Raw genomic sequence first — 16,131 nt, 5'->3', positions numbered from 1 at the left:
AAGCAGCAGTTCAGAAATTTCCCAGAATTGTGTTTAGTTTGACTTGAAGTCGCCATGCTAAGGTTGGTTGGAGTTCTTACTTAGAATAGCCTCAGAAAATTAAGATATGTGCCATTTCCACATAGACAGTTTTGAATTTATGGCAACTAGAGGCTCAGTCTAAATTCTTAAAACTATTTTAATAAGCATCTGGGGAAAAAGATTCAAGAAAATAGCATTATCTTGGTAAAAAGCAACTTGCAGGGTTGAAATCAATGAAATGTAAACATGGAGAGCTTTACTTAGGACTTTAGCCTTTATTTCTGAAAAATCTCTAACTCATTCTGATAGAGAGTAAAAAACTGCCAGTGCTCTGTGAGTCTTTTTAAAGAACCTTTTCATTTGTCCCCCCACCATTTGATTCCAAAAAGGGGAATAAAATAGTTCAAAAAGTTCCCTAATTTTTTAATCTCTGTGTTATATCCATATATATCTATTTAGAAACTTTAACCCCATATCCCATCCCAACAGAGTAGACAGCTGTCTTGTCTGTGCCTCAAACTTCATAGCTACCAAAGTAAAACTCAACAAAAGTTTCAGAAAATAGGCATTGTTGCAGGTGAGAGAAAACCAGGAGGGTTTTTGTTTGTTTTAAAAAATACCAATGAGAAACATTCCCCAGAAGATAAGCATAACACAGGAGAGCATTCCAAAGAACTGTTAAAAAGAAACAACACAAATGGTGAGAAAAAAAGCACAAGCTTGATGGATAATATGAAGACCACAGAACAGCACATTTTTTCCATAATAAATTGATCACATTGAGAAGATGTTCTTCTTTGTTCTTCTTTGCACTTCCTTTCATGAGTCAGCCCTCATTTAGTCATAATCAACTGAACACAAGTTGATATAATCAGAAGGACTATCTGGTAGTGTATTATTCTAATATTTTTGCAAAAGGATCTTATTATAATAGCTGTTCCTTTTGAAATTTATTTCAGATTTCTGCAGTCCTAATCCTGTCACATTGCTTATTGGTTATAGATTTTAATGCGCAGATTATTCACCCTTATTCATATTCTGTGAGCCGCCCTGAGCCTGCCTTGGTGGGGAGGGTGGGATATAAATTAATTAATTAATTAATAATATGCACAAGAAGTTGCTGCAGACACAAAAACCTCAGCATCCAAAAGCCATTTCACCATCTAGCACTATGCAATTCCACTTATTGGTTTGGTTCAGACTTAACATAAAAAACTATAGTTTATTTTAACCACTGTTAGTTTTTGTAATCAGGATTTGGATCCCAGACAATCACCCAAGTTCTCGTTTGCCTCAACATATTCTGGTTTCATTTCCCCATTTCATTTCTTTGTAGCCTAGGAGGGCTTTGTGAGAAAACAAGTCAGGATTAAACCAGAAGTAAACCAGACATCACAAAAGTACATTCTCAGGTTGATTACAGTTAGTGAACCAACTTCAGATCATGGTTTCAGTTCCTGGTTTGACAGACTTTAACTAACCATCTTTAGTGGAATGGCCTACATTCAAAGAATCACACGGACCATTGTTCATTTAATGAAACCATGGTTTTGCACAAAGTCTCAAATGAGTTATGGGAGGGAAGGATAAGTAAGGTAAATATGCAAATAAGAGTATGTTATTGGTGGGAAAATTTCATCTTTCTTGACTTACTGTTTGATGTCTGAGTTTTGCAAGACACCATCTCTTATTTTCTTTAAAAAAATGAAGAAATCTATACCTGCTTTGTAGATTAGGAGCACTGCAGTACAAATGCCACTGAGAATTACAGTTCTTTTAGCAAAACAGAATTTACTTACTGGATGTAAGAAAAGAAATAATTTGAAAATGATGTGAGAAATTAGAAAGAAGTGATGAAAATATGCCACCTAGTGGTCATCACAGAATAACTCTTGTCTTGTACCTTTCTTGAACAGATGAATTGTGACACCAATCCTTTGGAAGCTGGGCTGAAATATTTTATAAAGATGAATAAGGTAGGCCTACAATATTTTTCAGTGCTATATAATTATTGGTGAAATTCCATAAGTGTTGTAAATAAATGTTGTACACAGTCTCTGAGTCTGGAATGACTCCAGGCCCCACCACTCTCCTTGGATCTGGCCACAAGGTGGCAGTGGCTGGGAGCTGCTCCAAGCCTGGAGTGGGTCCCAGTGTCCTCTGCTGCAGGCGGGCCCAAAATGGCTTCTGGCTCTGCTGCAGCCACCACCGGGCTCCTGGGCTCTTCTACAGCCACCGCTGAGCCTGTTGCAGCTGCCAGTGGCCACTGCAGAATCGCGGTAAGTTCATTGTCTGTGAATGTGCAGAACATTTTTTTTAAATATTTGGAGGAATTTAACCACTAATATTTTTGTTAATCTCTTTGTTTCTTTCTTTCCAAACCTGGGGGTCCCCCAACTTTGTAGAAAAATCTGATGTGTCAGTGTGGCACTCACCATCGTCATGTTTCAAAAGTATGCAACTTGTATACATGAGCTTCCCCAGCTAATAGTTGATCCTTTGTTCATTTGTCCAGTCTGTTTTTAAAGCTAACAACAACCACCTCATGGTAGTGAATTCTGTAAGTTAATTCATTAGCAATCTAATTTTTAAGTTCACTTCACAAAATGTTCATTATTGGCATGGCTGTATTTTTAAAATATTTTGTGTGGGAAGAACTGTCCTAACACCTATCAACTTTACTGACTGATCATGAATTCTAGTACAATGAACCAAGGGGGAAAATGTATTCACTATCAACTGCTTCCTCATTTGTCCCCATCATATAAAGCTTGAACATCTTCTTTTGTAGTTGCCTTTCTTGAAACGAAAGACGCCACAGAAATTATTTAAAACTTTTAGGCATAGAAAAGGTGCTTCAGTTCAGGGATCCTTTTAGACTTCATTGATTTCAATACAACTTGTCTCTCAGTAGTGCTGTGACCACACAGGGCTGGGCATTGTGGTTCACAGTCAAGCATCTGCTGGCCGTGTACTACAGAAGGGCAATTGAACTGCTCTGTGGGGAATATGGAAAAGTCCCCACAACATCATTTTCATCACTTCATTCAATACAGGACCCTTAACAGTATGCCTTCTGCACTTATATATCAGATGTATTATGCTTTGTGTTTGCAGATAACATTGACACAAAGATAATATTTGCATATTGCTCATTGTATTTTTCTGCTATTAATTTAAACTTGCTCCAGAGATTTTCAAAATATAATTGAGGTAGCATATAGAACAAATAAATCAGTTCAGTAATCAAGAGCAAAACTGTTACTTTCCTAATGTAAAAGGAAAAAGAGAACTATCATGCAAACTTTTTACTGTCAGAGCAAGCTACTTAAATCAGTAAATTCTAAATCAATGAGCTTAGAAGAGTACCACTATTATCTATTCATTTGCCTCATTTATACCCTGCCTTTCTCCTCAGTTGGAGAATTGTTCTTGTCTCCTCCATTTTATCCTCACAACAACCCTGCAAGGAAGGTATGATGACCCCCTCTCCTTTCCCTTCCTTCTCCTTTCCTTGCCTTACTGACTGAACAACCCTAATGGTCTTGTTTCCTGAAGAAGTCTGGCTGTCCCACCCTGTCTCAGTATGATATTTTACTGCTGGCTCAGCCCAGGAACCTAAGGGGAGGGCCAGGATTGCCCTTTAACTTAAATCACTAAAAATGTGTAATGTACTGGGAGACGAGACGTGGTGAAGACTTCAGGCTTTATTCTCTAGTACATTACGGAACTGGGGAACACGCGGCCGGGTCCGCCAATATATACAAACACCCCGGAACAACCCCCCCGCTGGCCAGCCCAATCCTGGCCAGTTAAACTTCCCGCGCTTGACATTGATTGGCCGTGACTTTCCCCGCGCTGTGCCTGGTCGCCCGAGGACGCGCGGCGCGTGTGTGGAGTCCGATACTCTACACTCCTCCCCCCCTAGTTCAGACCACATAGTCCCGGAGGTATGCTGGTGCTCTCCGTTCCCGTGTCGATCTTCTCGGGGTCGCTCGTGGAGCTGGGTCTGGTTCTGGTGTGGGCGATGCCGCTCTTGGTTGTGGGACGCTGGGGTCTGCTTCTGGCTCCGGCTCTGATTCGGTGTCTCTGGGGGCGTCATATGTAGGTAGTTCCTGTATTGGCGGGGCCCCCCCCGGCGCTTCTGTTGCTAGCTGTTCCCTATTCCCTGTCTCCTCCATCTCTTCGGGTAGGGTGCGGCGGCGCAGCTGATCTATGTGCCGTCTTAGTACCTGGCCCCCCTCGGTGGTCACCTCGTATGACCTGGAACCTGTCACCCTGAGGACTCTCCCCGCGACCCAATCGGGGCCGCTTGCGAAGTTCTTCGCGTATACAGGGTCACCCGGAAAGAACCCCCGCACTGCCTCCCGGACCTCTGGGGACCCGCGGACCTCGGGGGCCCGGTCTGGGTGCAGCCTGTCTAGACGGGTTGTCAGTTTCCTCCCCATGAGCAGTTCCGCGGGGCTGGATCCCGTTATAGGGTTTGGGGTGATCCTGTTGTGGAACAGGAAGGCTGAGAGGCGGTGGTCCCAATCCCCCTGTACTATTCTCCCCAGTGCTTCCTTGGTGGTCCGCACCATCCGCTCCGCCTGGCCGTTGGTTGCCGGATGGAATGGTGCGGACCTTATGTGTCGTATGAGGTACCTCTCCGTGAACTCCCGGAATTCCCGGGAGGTGAAGGCCGTTCCGTTATCCGTCACCAGGGTGTCTGGGATCCCGTGCGTGCATAGGACCTTCCTGAGTGCTCGGACGGCTGCCGCCGTGGAGGTTGAGGCTACCGGAATCACCTCTAACCATTTAGTGTAGGCATCCACAAGTATAAAAAAGATCTGGCCCTGATACGGGCCGGCAAAATCTAAGTGGAGGCGGGACCATGGCCGCCTGTTAGACTCCCATCTGTGGACCGGGGCTGACGGGGGATCGGGCCGGGATTCTTGGCAGGGTTGGCACCTCCTCACCCACCCCTCAATTTCCTCATCCATGCCCGGCCACCACACATAACTACGGGCCAGGGCTTTCATCCTCACGATGCCCGGGTGGGTCTCGTGGAGGTCTTCCAGTACCTGTTTGCGCAAGGGGGGGGGAACCACCACCCGGCTGCCCCAAAGCACGCACCCCTTGTGTGTCGAAAGCTCGTCCTTCCTGGACGCGAACGGTCTGAACACTTCTTCCACTTTGCCTGCCGGCCACCCCCTCCCCACCCAGTCCCTGACCCGTGCCAGGATGCGGTCCCTCCCTGTCGCCCGGGCCACCTCTGCCGCGTGCAGTGGGCGCTCAGGGAGAGATTCAATGAGCATTACCCCGTGTGCGGGGGCGGGATCGGGTTCTGTTATGGGGAGAGGCAGGCGGCTGAGGGCATCGGCGTGTCCCATGGCTTTGCCCGGGCGGTGTACCAGTTCATACGTGTAGGAGTTCAGGAACTGGTTCCACCTCAGGACCCTCTGGGATAGGATTTGGGGGGTCTGACGGTCTGGAGCTAGGAGGCCCAGGAGCGGCTTGTGGTCAGTGGCGATGGTGAAACGCCTACCGTAGAGGTAGTCGTTGAACTTGTGCACCCCCGCCACGATCGCCAGGGCCTCCTTATCGATTTGAGCGTAGTTCCGCTCCGCTGGGGATAGGGTCCGTGAATAGTATGCTACTGGCACTTCCCTCCCGTCCGGGAGTTGGTGCCCCAAGACCGCTCCCACCCCGTAGGGGGAGGCGTCGCAAGCCAAGATCAGTGGCAGGGTTTCATCATAGTGGTGCAAAACCGCGTTCGAGACCAATAGGTCCTTGACTGCCTGGAACGCTGCGGCTTGGCGCTTCCCCCAGACCCACGGGGCTTGTTTATCCAGCAAACGGTGTAACGGTTCCGCCACGGCGGCCTTGTGGGGCAGGAACGAGTGATAAAAATTCAGCAAACCCAAAAAACTTTGTAGCTCCGCTTTGCTTTTGGGAGCGGGGGCCTGCACAATGGCCCTAGTCTTGTCCTTAGTCGGGTGAATTCCAGCCGCGTCCACGGCGAATCCCAGGAACTCCACCCGCGGAACCCCCAACAGACATTTTTCCTTCTTCACTTTCAACCCCGCCGCTTGGAACCTCCGGAGGACCTCTCGCAGGCGGCCTTTGAACTCTTCTTCGTTCGGGGCGGCGATTAAAACATCATCGAAGAAGGGTTGCACTCCGGGAATTCCTTTAAGGAGAGAGTCCATTATGCTTTGGAAAATTCCCGGAGCCACGCTCACCCCGAACTGCAATCGTTTAACTCTAAACGCCCCCCTGTGGGTCACGATCGTCTGCGCCTCTGCTGTCTTAGCGTCGACTGGCAGTTGCTGGTATGCCTGTGCTAAGTCCAGCTTGCCAAAAACCCGTGCCCCTGCGAGTGTCGATAGTACATGGCTGACTACGGGGACTGGATACGGGTTATCCTGGAGCGCTTTGTTGATCGTGCACTTGTAGTCAGCGCAGATCCTTACGTCCCCGTTCGGTTTCACTGGCGTTACAATGGGGGTCTCCCAAGCCGCATAAGTTACAGGCTCCAAGACGCCCTGAGCCGTGAGGCGATCCAGTTCTGCCTCAATTTTCGGCTTTAGGGCAAACGGGACGCGCCTCGCTTTGAGCCGTATGGGCCGGACCATGGGGTCAATCGGTAGGGTGATGGGCGGCCCCTTGTAGCTCCCCAGGGACCCATCGAAAACCTCGGGGAACTCCTGGCAGACCCCTTCGAAGTTGCTGGCCTGCACGTGCTCCACCCCTACCAGCTTGATCCCCAGTGGTTGGAACCAAGCTAACCCCAGAAGGGTGGTCAGTTGGCGCTTGACCACCAGTATGTCTAGGGGCCCCTTAAAGCTTCCCCTCTCCACATGCACCTGGGCCCACCCCACGACGTGAACCGGGTTTTTCTGGAAGTCCCTCAGTACGAAATCCGCTGGCCTCGTTTGGAGGCGGCGGCGGGGGCATAGTCTCATAAGGGTCTCCTCTGAAATTATGGAGATCGAGGAACCCGAGTCTACTTCCATGACGCAGGGGGCGCCCTCGATCCAGACAGACATTTTGACCTTGTCCGGGGCTGCGAGGGGCAAGTTCAGTACCTGCAAGCTGGTGGATGCCGTCGTGTGGGTGTCCATGGAATCGTGATGCGCTGACGGTGGTCGACGGCTGCTCTTGGCCCGGCAAGCCCGGGCGATGTGGCCCATCTTCCCACAGCTTCTGCAGTCCAAGTTTCGGTACGGGCAGTCCCTCCTTTCGTGAGGGTCGCCGCAGCTGGCGCACTTGGAGCTGGGGTTGGTGGGGGCCCTCTCCGTCGCTCGTTGTCTCGCGGGGACCCGAGTTTCTGTCCTCTGTGGCCGTCGGAGCTGGAACGCTTCTTCCTCTGCTCGGTCCTCTGGTCCCATTTCTTCTTGGTGTACTGCCTCTCCCCGCGGCTGGCCATACGCCTTGGTGGCCCTCTCGAACGCCGTCGCCTCGTTGAAGGCTTGTTGTAGGGTGAGCTCCTCCTTTGCGAAGAGCTTCTGCTGCAGTCGCTCGTCTCGGAGGCCCCAGACGAAACGGTCCCTCAGGGCTTCGTCCCTCTTGTCGAAACTGCAGTTCCCGGCGATCTGCCGAAGGGCCGCCAGGTAGACCGCCGCTGTTTCCCCCGACTTCTGGTCCCTCTTGTGGAAGAGGAATCGGCGGGCGACGATGGACGGTTGGGGCGAAAAGTGGCCCGTGAGGAGTCTCACGACCTCCCCGTAGGTCCTCTCAGTCAGCTTCGCCGGAGCGGAGAGACCCCGTGCGATCTCAAAGGTTTCTTCTCCACAGACGCTCAGCAGGACGTCTCTCTTCCTGTCGTCATCTTCGATCAGGTTCGCACGCAGGTAGCATTCGACCCTTTCTGTGTAGGTCTCCCATCTCTCGGGGTGCTCCGGGTTGAATTCCGCAAGATGGCCCGTCGTTACACTTGGGTTCGCCATGGCGGCGGCGGGCTGTGCGATCCTGCGGTCTCCGCCTTCCTCGTCTCCGGCCAGGTCTGGTTCCCCTCGGGCGGCCGGACCTAGCTCGATCCCACCTTCGTCGCCAGTGTAATGTACTGGGAGACGAGACGTGGTGAAGACTTCAGGCTTTATTCTCTAGTACATTACGGAACTGGGGAACACGCGGCCGGGTCCGCCAATATATACAAACACCCCGGAACAACCCCCCCGCTGGCCAGCCCAATCCTGGCCAGTTAAACTTCCCGCGCTTGACATTGATTGGCCGTGACTTTCCCCGCGCTGTGCCTGGTCGCCCGAGGACGCGCGGCGCGTGTGTGGAGTCCGATACTCTACAAAATGGCACTTGAGACATTTTGAAATTCAAAAATAACAAAATATACTATTTAACATAGAGGGGGAAATCAAGTGAAACCAGGGGTTGAAATTTCTGAGGCATAACCAGTACATGCACAGACTGTTGCTTCAGGCTAGTGAGAGTTTTTAAAGGTTTTTAAGGTGACTTAAATCTTTTATATTGAAAGGCTTTTGTTACAGTGTTTTCCCCAAACACTTCAAACCACTTTCTTTGAGTATTCTCTGACTCTTTTGGTTTCCAGAAAGAATGCTAGTATTCATCTTGAATTTTTAACAGACTCTTAAAGTCTCTAAAGATTGTTTCTAACCACACCTGACCAGGGATTTCTGCACTCTTCAGAGCTATCACTCTGTTTAGACTGGCTCCTACTCTCAAAGATCTATCCCCTTTTCTTGGCCTGAATGGAAGTCTCCAACTAACTACCTACTTGTCTTTGCTAATCTTCCCCAGTTCTCTGTCTGTGTTAAACTGCTCTCAGCTAAGGCTGAAATCCAAAAACTGTCAGTACTCAGATCTTCTCAGTTAGGGTTGATATCAGATTGTATTCTCCTTAGCATCCAGTTCAGAAGTTTTTCTCTGCTCAGCTGATGCTAATCAATCAGATCTCTTGGAACAGCCTGTCCCTCCAGACTGTCCCTCCTTCACAGTCCTTTGTCTGTTTCCACAGCACTTCTAAGCTTTTAAAAGTGCAGTCTGTCACTTGTTCTCTCCTCCATTTTATCCTCACATCAATCCTGTAAGGAAGGTTAGCCTGAGAGTCACCCAGCAGACTTCCATAGCAGAGGAAGGATTTGATCTTGTATTTCCAAGTTCCTTGTGCTGCACTGCTAACCACTACGCCACTCTGGCTCTTTATTAGGATTGCACTGTTGCAGTGTTTTTGGCAACCATAAACTTCTATCACTATTTCAACAATATAAAATGTATCATTACAAATGTAGCATATAAAATTATACTGTTTGGTATATTTATGAAATGTAAAGGTATTAATATCTTAAGCCATAACATTAAGAACACATTCCTGGGAGTAAGCCTTATTGAATAAAAGAGGACTTACTTCCTAATAGACTTGCTTAGGATGACTTCCTCAGCTTTCTTCTGTGTTTGTGTCTACAATTGGCAGTGTTACTACCAAACAGCTCTGAAAAGTCCATTTCATAAAATTTATTGAACTATGAGTATTCTCATGACATATAGAACAGTGCCACCTTGTGGACACAGATTGTTGTAATGAGATGCTTTAATTTGGAAGGGTAAATAAATAAAACATAGGCTACAAAACATATTTTAAACTTCCTGTATGGAAGTGCCTTTTACATATGTATTAACATGAAACTACTGCAAGGATCATACTGTGTGTCATCTCAGGGTGAGCACATGGGAGCAAAATACCTGTATTATAATGGTCATGTTACAATTTGCATATGACATTCATCTTAATTCTTATGCAGAAATGTCTTCTGACATTTTGTAATATATGAGAGTTGTGAGAATTTTGTAATAAGAAGCAGCATTTAGTTGTGTTTCTGGACAAAGTAGTAGGCAAGGGACTCCAAAGTTCTTGATTTATCAGTTATACTCGATGTATAAATCGATGGTGCGGTCTCATTTGGAGTACTGTGTGCAGTTCTGGTCGCCGCACCTCAAAAAGGATATTATAGCATTGGAGAAAGTCCAGAAAAGGGCAACTTGAATGATTAAAGGGCTGGAACACTTTCCCTATGAAGAAAGGTTGAAACGCTTGGGACTCTTTAGCTTGGAGAAACGTCGACTGTGGGGTGACATGATAGAGGTTTACAAGATAATGCATGGGATGGAGAAAGTAGAGAAAGAAGTACTTTTCGCCCTTTCTCACAATACAAGAACTCGTGGGCATTCGATGAAATTGCCGAGCAGACAGGTTAAAACGGATAAAAGGAAATACTTCTTCACCCAAAGGGTGATTAACATGTGGAATTCACTGCCACAGGAGGTGATGGCGGCTACAAGCATGGCCACCTTCAAGAGGGGTTTAGATAAAAATATGGAGCAGAGGTCTATCAGTGGCTATTAGCCACAGTGTGTTTGTGTATAAATTTTTTGCCACTGTGTGACACAGAGTGTTGGACTGGATGGGCCATTGGCCTGATCTAACATGGCTTCTCTTATGTTCTTACTGATGAGGTATCCTTGTTTCCCCAACAATATGAACTGCACTTTGGAATTCCGACCTATATCACAGTCACCACTAAGTAACAAATAAAAATTAAGAATTCCAAAAATGTAGGCATACTGGGAAGGAAGGGGTTCAGACATACAGAAGAAAGGGATGCCAGTGGAGTGGTAGAATGGGCAGTACCACTTTAGACTGCAGGTGGAGGATTTCGGCTTACAGTATTCCTTCTTGCAAATACACTAGTAGGGATGCTGTTTTGCTATCTGAAGGGAGTTTTTAATATGAAGAAGGTCTCCGATGGTGTTCTTCCATGATTTCTCTGTGCAGTCCCAAGTGGTATAGTCCATTCTGCCACCTCAGGGCTCTGCCAACTTGATTGCTACCCCATGTGTAAACTAGGGTTAATAGTTCAATGGAAGAATGTAATTCAGAGGTAAAACAAGTCTTTCTGGTTTCCCCTTTTAAAAAATAATTTATTGATATGAATGTTCAGAATAGGAATTCTGCCAAATAGTTGTCTAGGGGCAAATGTCTTTTCTATGTTCATCTCTCAAGGGGATATAATTTGGAGAGATGTCCTGAAACTAGTCAAGAATGGCCAATGAAGAATAATTAATTTCAAAATATTGCACAAGCTTGGCCTCCTGTGTGTTGTAAGGTGATAGTTAAAACAGATTGCAGCAGATGTTGGTGCTCTTTTATTCAGTTGAGTATTTTTGTGTATATAATTTGGATCACTTCCAGTATCAGATGAGGTTTAGCAATTAAATTGCACTATTAAAAGATGTATGCATATTTTTGAGAGTTTTTTGCACATATAATTATAATATTTTGCTTCCTAGAGATCCAAGCCTCATTGTCCTTAATTACTTCCTTTTATTTTTTCTGACCACATAAGAAAACAAAATCATAATATGGGAGTTTCTGGCCATACTGTGGATCCACTCTGGACATTTCTTTCTTTCTCTCCACCCAAGTGTTCATGTGTAATCAGTGAGAAAAGTGAAATATAAATATAGTAAATTTTTAAAATTCCAACTATAGTATTGTTCAGTGAATTTTGGATATTTTGAAATTCAAACTGGATATCTGTAATAAATAGTTATAATTCAAATGGGAGTTCCCTATTCTAAAGTTACCCTGTGATGTTCCACGGGAACTATGGAAAGGATGATGACATGTTCTCAGCATATTCCCTTTTGTATTCATTAGTATGTTCAAAATATAATTGCAGTTTGGTTTGCCCCATAGGTGAAGTAACTTAATTGTTTCTAATGCATTCTGTACTAGTTTGTTTCATATAATATTAGATTTATTTCATGGAGCTTTTGGCTATGACTCTTGCCTTTGTCTTTCAGCCTTTAGTCAAGATTAGGGGTCTATATAGCAGGACTTTAGATAGCTCTGATTGTAAAAGGCCCAGAAATAATTACAGTGAAGTAATTCTGGACTGGTAACAAGCAGCATTTTTGCTGTAGCAGTTGCAGGAAAATTTCCCATTTTAATTAATGCTTTGGGGTATTTGTGTTAAAAGAAGCGAATCAAAGTCTGATGCTTCATTTAGGCAAAGTAGACCCAGGAATGAGGAGCAATTAGGGTTGCCAGCCAGTGGGCAGGAGCTCACAGGAGTGGAGCTCCATAACCTCTAAATTTTATTGTGCTCTTGCTTTCTTACCCCCCCTGCCCCAAATACTTGCTTCTGGGCTCCTTTGTTCAAACCCCCTGTGAGAATTTTGCTGAACTCTATGATTTGACAAACTTTCTAATATTTTTCCCCACAAAAAAAAAGGGAAAATAACCAAAACATATAAAGCAGGCAGGTGGAAATCTTCATCATGCCACTGTGGCCACACAGGAGAAAGTAATTTAAAAAGTATGCTGGGAGTAAGGTTTTATTGACAATTATAATTCAAGAAGCATTTTAAGGTAGATGCAGAGCTGATATAATTTAGGACACCTTCCAGTGCTGTCAGGGGTGATGGCATATGCAATTGAGTTATGCAAATGAGTTGTGCTAATGAACTCCAGCATCTCTTTTTCTACTAAATGACCCCTGGGTGTCAGCGAATGACATATCACTTCTGGGAAAAACCCACAAGTGACATCACTCCACTCCAGGAATCATTGGAAGTGATCTAACACTGTCACAGCGATGGTGATCTAATTTTGTTTTCACCTGGTAGTCCCAGGAGCAGCAGCAGGCAACAAGATCTGGGGCAAGAGACCTCCTACCCCAGCAGGTAAGTGGCATGCCTAGAAGGAAACACACCAGCAGTGGTTTGACAGAATATCCATGCATCTGGGACTCTACCAAAGAGAGGCTATTTGGACTGACTGCAGGAAGACAAGGGCATATTGAGGCACATTGTAGTGTTGGAAATGTGTGCATCAGTTGTGTTGATTATATTTCTAAATTGTTTAAAGCTGTCTCTGTTAAAAATAGTTTAGTTTTGAGAATGCACCTGATACCTGCAGGTAATTGGTTGACTTCTTCACCACCATATGTTTAATGTCTACATTAGATTTGGACTAGATGGAGATAGTTTAAGTATCCAACCCAATATCTAGTCTGCTCTGGTGATCTAAAGGCTGGGTATTTGGCAAGATTGGACTGCCTCTCAATGTCCTTAATTCTTCCCTTCACATTTTCTTCGGCTTGGTTCCAATTCAGAGCCAGAATGATTTCAGGGGAAAAACCGAGATGTAATTCGCTAAAAACAGCTTTGAGCCAATTTGACTGAAAGTTGTCTGCAAGTACCATATGCACAAGAAATGGAAATTATCAGTCCATACATACAGGTAGAGGGTAAGCCGTGAATTAGCATACAGCATAATAAAGATGTTTAACAGATTCAAGGACCAAACAGGAATGACAAGCTTCGTTTATATGGTTACTATTTATTTGGCTTTACTTCTGGGGGAGGAGAGAAACACAGTGAAGGAAATAAATATATCAAAATTGGAGATTGATGGGCAGATGTATCCTTCATTGTGGAATGCTGAGAGTATTAACTGAGATCTGCCATTATGCTTCGTCTGTCTTCTCTCAGTCATGGAAGGGACCTTCTTTGAAGTGGGGAGATTGGCTGTGTAGTGTTATCTCCCCTGTCCCCAGACCAGAGAAGTACATTCCAATCTACCATTCCAAATTACGTCACATTCTACTATTCATTGCATTACATTACATTACAAATTCTAATCTATTATTCCAAGTAAGAAATAAAATAAAGAGGATGTATGGCCCTTCTGGGGGATTTCCATTTTATAGTATCTGAAGAAGTGTGTGTGCAGATGAAAGATTATACCGCGAATAAAACTTCTTTATACTTGTTTCACATTTTAGTGCAGTCATAACTGCTTAGGTTTATAACTGGTTTATGGTGGAAAATTAAATTCACCATGGATAGAATGAAGACAGATGTAGAAAAAAAATCAGATGCAAAAAATTATTTTGTATAAGCCTTATTGAAACACACACTGTTCTCCTTCCATTCACTTCAGTGGCCTCTATGCAAGAGATGCTATTCTTTTTCTCCTACGTCTATCTCCTTTCTGTTTGTAGAATTCAGCTTTAAACAGACTCACTGGTATGTATGTCTTTCTGGAAAAACTGTAAAACACTAATCACATTTTCCTGCTAGAAAGTCAGTATTACTCTGAATAGTCAGACAAGGTGCCTGTGAATCACTTCCCCATATAATGCTACTGGTTCTGTATTCATAGCTTAAGAGTAAATCAAGTACTGTAGATGAATAAACACTGAAGGTTTATTTAAAGTCCAAATAATTTCTTATCAACTAGTTTTTGAAAGTTTATTTATCCAAAAGTGAGACATAAAATATGGGAGGGGGGAATGTATACTTAGGTACTTAACTATTTTTTCTAGTATAAATTGCATATATTATATGCACCTGACTAGTTCTCAGAATCGCGTATCTGCTGATACACACATTCAATTTTAATGCTGCTGTATCAGGAAAAAAAGAAAGCTTATGTTAATATAGAATCACATCTGTGCAGTTCTGTCTCTAAATAACAACCACTTATTACAAATGAGGAAGAGTGTGCATTGATAATGACAATCTCTAGTACTAAACTGGTAGGATAAAATACCTATGACTCTCACAATAAATAATCAAGCATTTTGTATTGGAGTAATTTGAGTTAGAAGCACTTCAGTTAGAGAGCCAGGGTGGTGTAGTAGTTAGGCTGAGTTAAGAGTTAGGTTAAGAGTTAGGCTAGGGTACAGGAAACCCAGGTTCAAAATCCCTACTTTGCCATGGAACTTGCTGGGTGACCTTGGGCCAGTCATATACTCTCAGTGTAACCTACCTCACAAAGTTGTTGTGAGAATAAATAGAGGAGAAAGGATTGATGTAAGCCCTTTGGGTCCCAACTGGGGAGAATGGTGGGATATAAATAAAGTACATTTTAAAGATTCACACACACAATCTTTTGGCAATGCTTACCTTAATCTTGTAAAGCCAGTCAGTGTTATAGTGCAGATGGAGTGGTGTTGGTAGGTGGAAGGTAGGAATTCTATGGCTGTTTATGCAAATATACACACACCCTGAAAGATAAATTATAATTCAAGTGCTATACTTGCTTTCCATTTTATTACCAAAAGAAAAGGAAATATTCAGACACAGTCCAGATTTATCCTTTTCTCTACTTTTAATCAAAGTCTGTTGCCAATTTCCTATCTTCAGGAAATATCTGCTATTTAAGGAAAAAATAAGTGCTGACTATTTCAGTTCTTTAGATCAACTGTTTTTATAATATTTTTATAATATTTTGTAATGTAAAGTGGCATCTTCCTTCCATTTTAGGGCGAAAATATTATTTAAATGTGTCACTTCCTTGCCACACATGAATTTGTGACATTTAAAGGTTTATGCAAGTCAGAATTACCTTATCTATCCCCCTATTTATATATTCACAGGAGTTAACGGCCTTCTATGCAGTTAATGTAGGAATGACCCATTAAAGCCATTCACATCTGTTGCCAGGTCACACTCAAGGCTCCAATTATGACTGCTGCATTAACCTTCATGCAAACAGTGTTTTCCATTTGTAAATGAGAGATTTATAGGAGTCAAATTAATAATGTTAAAGAGTAAGCACTGAGGGGACTGAGAAGTATTTAACTGCATGTATATCTTTTAAAGTCTACACTAGAGCCTGTAGGGGAAATAGTGCCTGCAGATACAGATTGCTATCTGTGCCACATTTGTATTCTAAAGAATGTAAAATGCAGAACTCAGTGCATGATTTCACTCCTTTCCTTCATATTCTACCTGGGAATCAACTAAAAAGCAAAGCAGTGTGTGTCATCTGGCCTACCATGGATAGTTGCTTTTAATGGGCACAGGCTGATTGCCAGTCTGTCTGAGAGTATGTCTGCCACTGTGGCCTCTCTGGTGGCTCGTGCTTTGGTTTGCCCTTCATTTCTTTCATCATCCTTGGTGTTCATCATCTTTTGGTGTTGTGCAAAGAGGAAAGGGAGTAAAAGAAGAAGAAACACGAAGAACATCCTTCTCGTGAGTAAATTCATTTGTGAACAGGAGCTGCAACTTAAAGGTTTCAGTACCAGAGACTTGCCTATTCAGAAACAAATGTGGGGGGGGGGGGTGTTAAATGAAAGTTGA

At 44.3% G+C, this 16,131-nt stretch overlaps 1 protein-coding gene across 1 annotated transcript in view; it reads left to right on the top strand.

Annotated features, from left to right (window-relative positions):
* Positions 1-16,131, top strand: part of DMGDH (dimethylglycine dehydrogenase) — a 72,435-nt gene that overhangs the window by 41,862 nt on the left and 14,442 nt on the right. Inside the window, exon 14 of the mRNA XM_060235855.1 lies at positions 1,938-1,997. Within this exon, the coding sequence (XP_060091838.1) occupies positions 1,938-1,997 (60 nt within the window). The remainder of the gene's footprint in view (positions 1-1,937; positions 1,998-16,131) is intronic.

Source organism: Heteronotia binoei, chromosome 4 (genome assembly GCF_032191835.1).
Source record: "Heteronotia binoei isolate CCM8104 ecotype False Entrance Well chromosome 4, APGP_CSIRO_Hbin_v1, whole genome shotgun sequence".
Classification (NCBI taxonomy): domain Eukaryota; kingdom Metazoa; phylum Chordata; class Lepidosauria; order Squamata; family Gekkonidae; genus Heteronotia; species Heteronotia binoei.
This window is presented reverse-complemented; position numbering and strand designations above follow the sequence as displayed.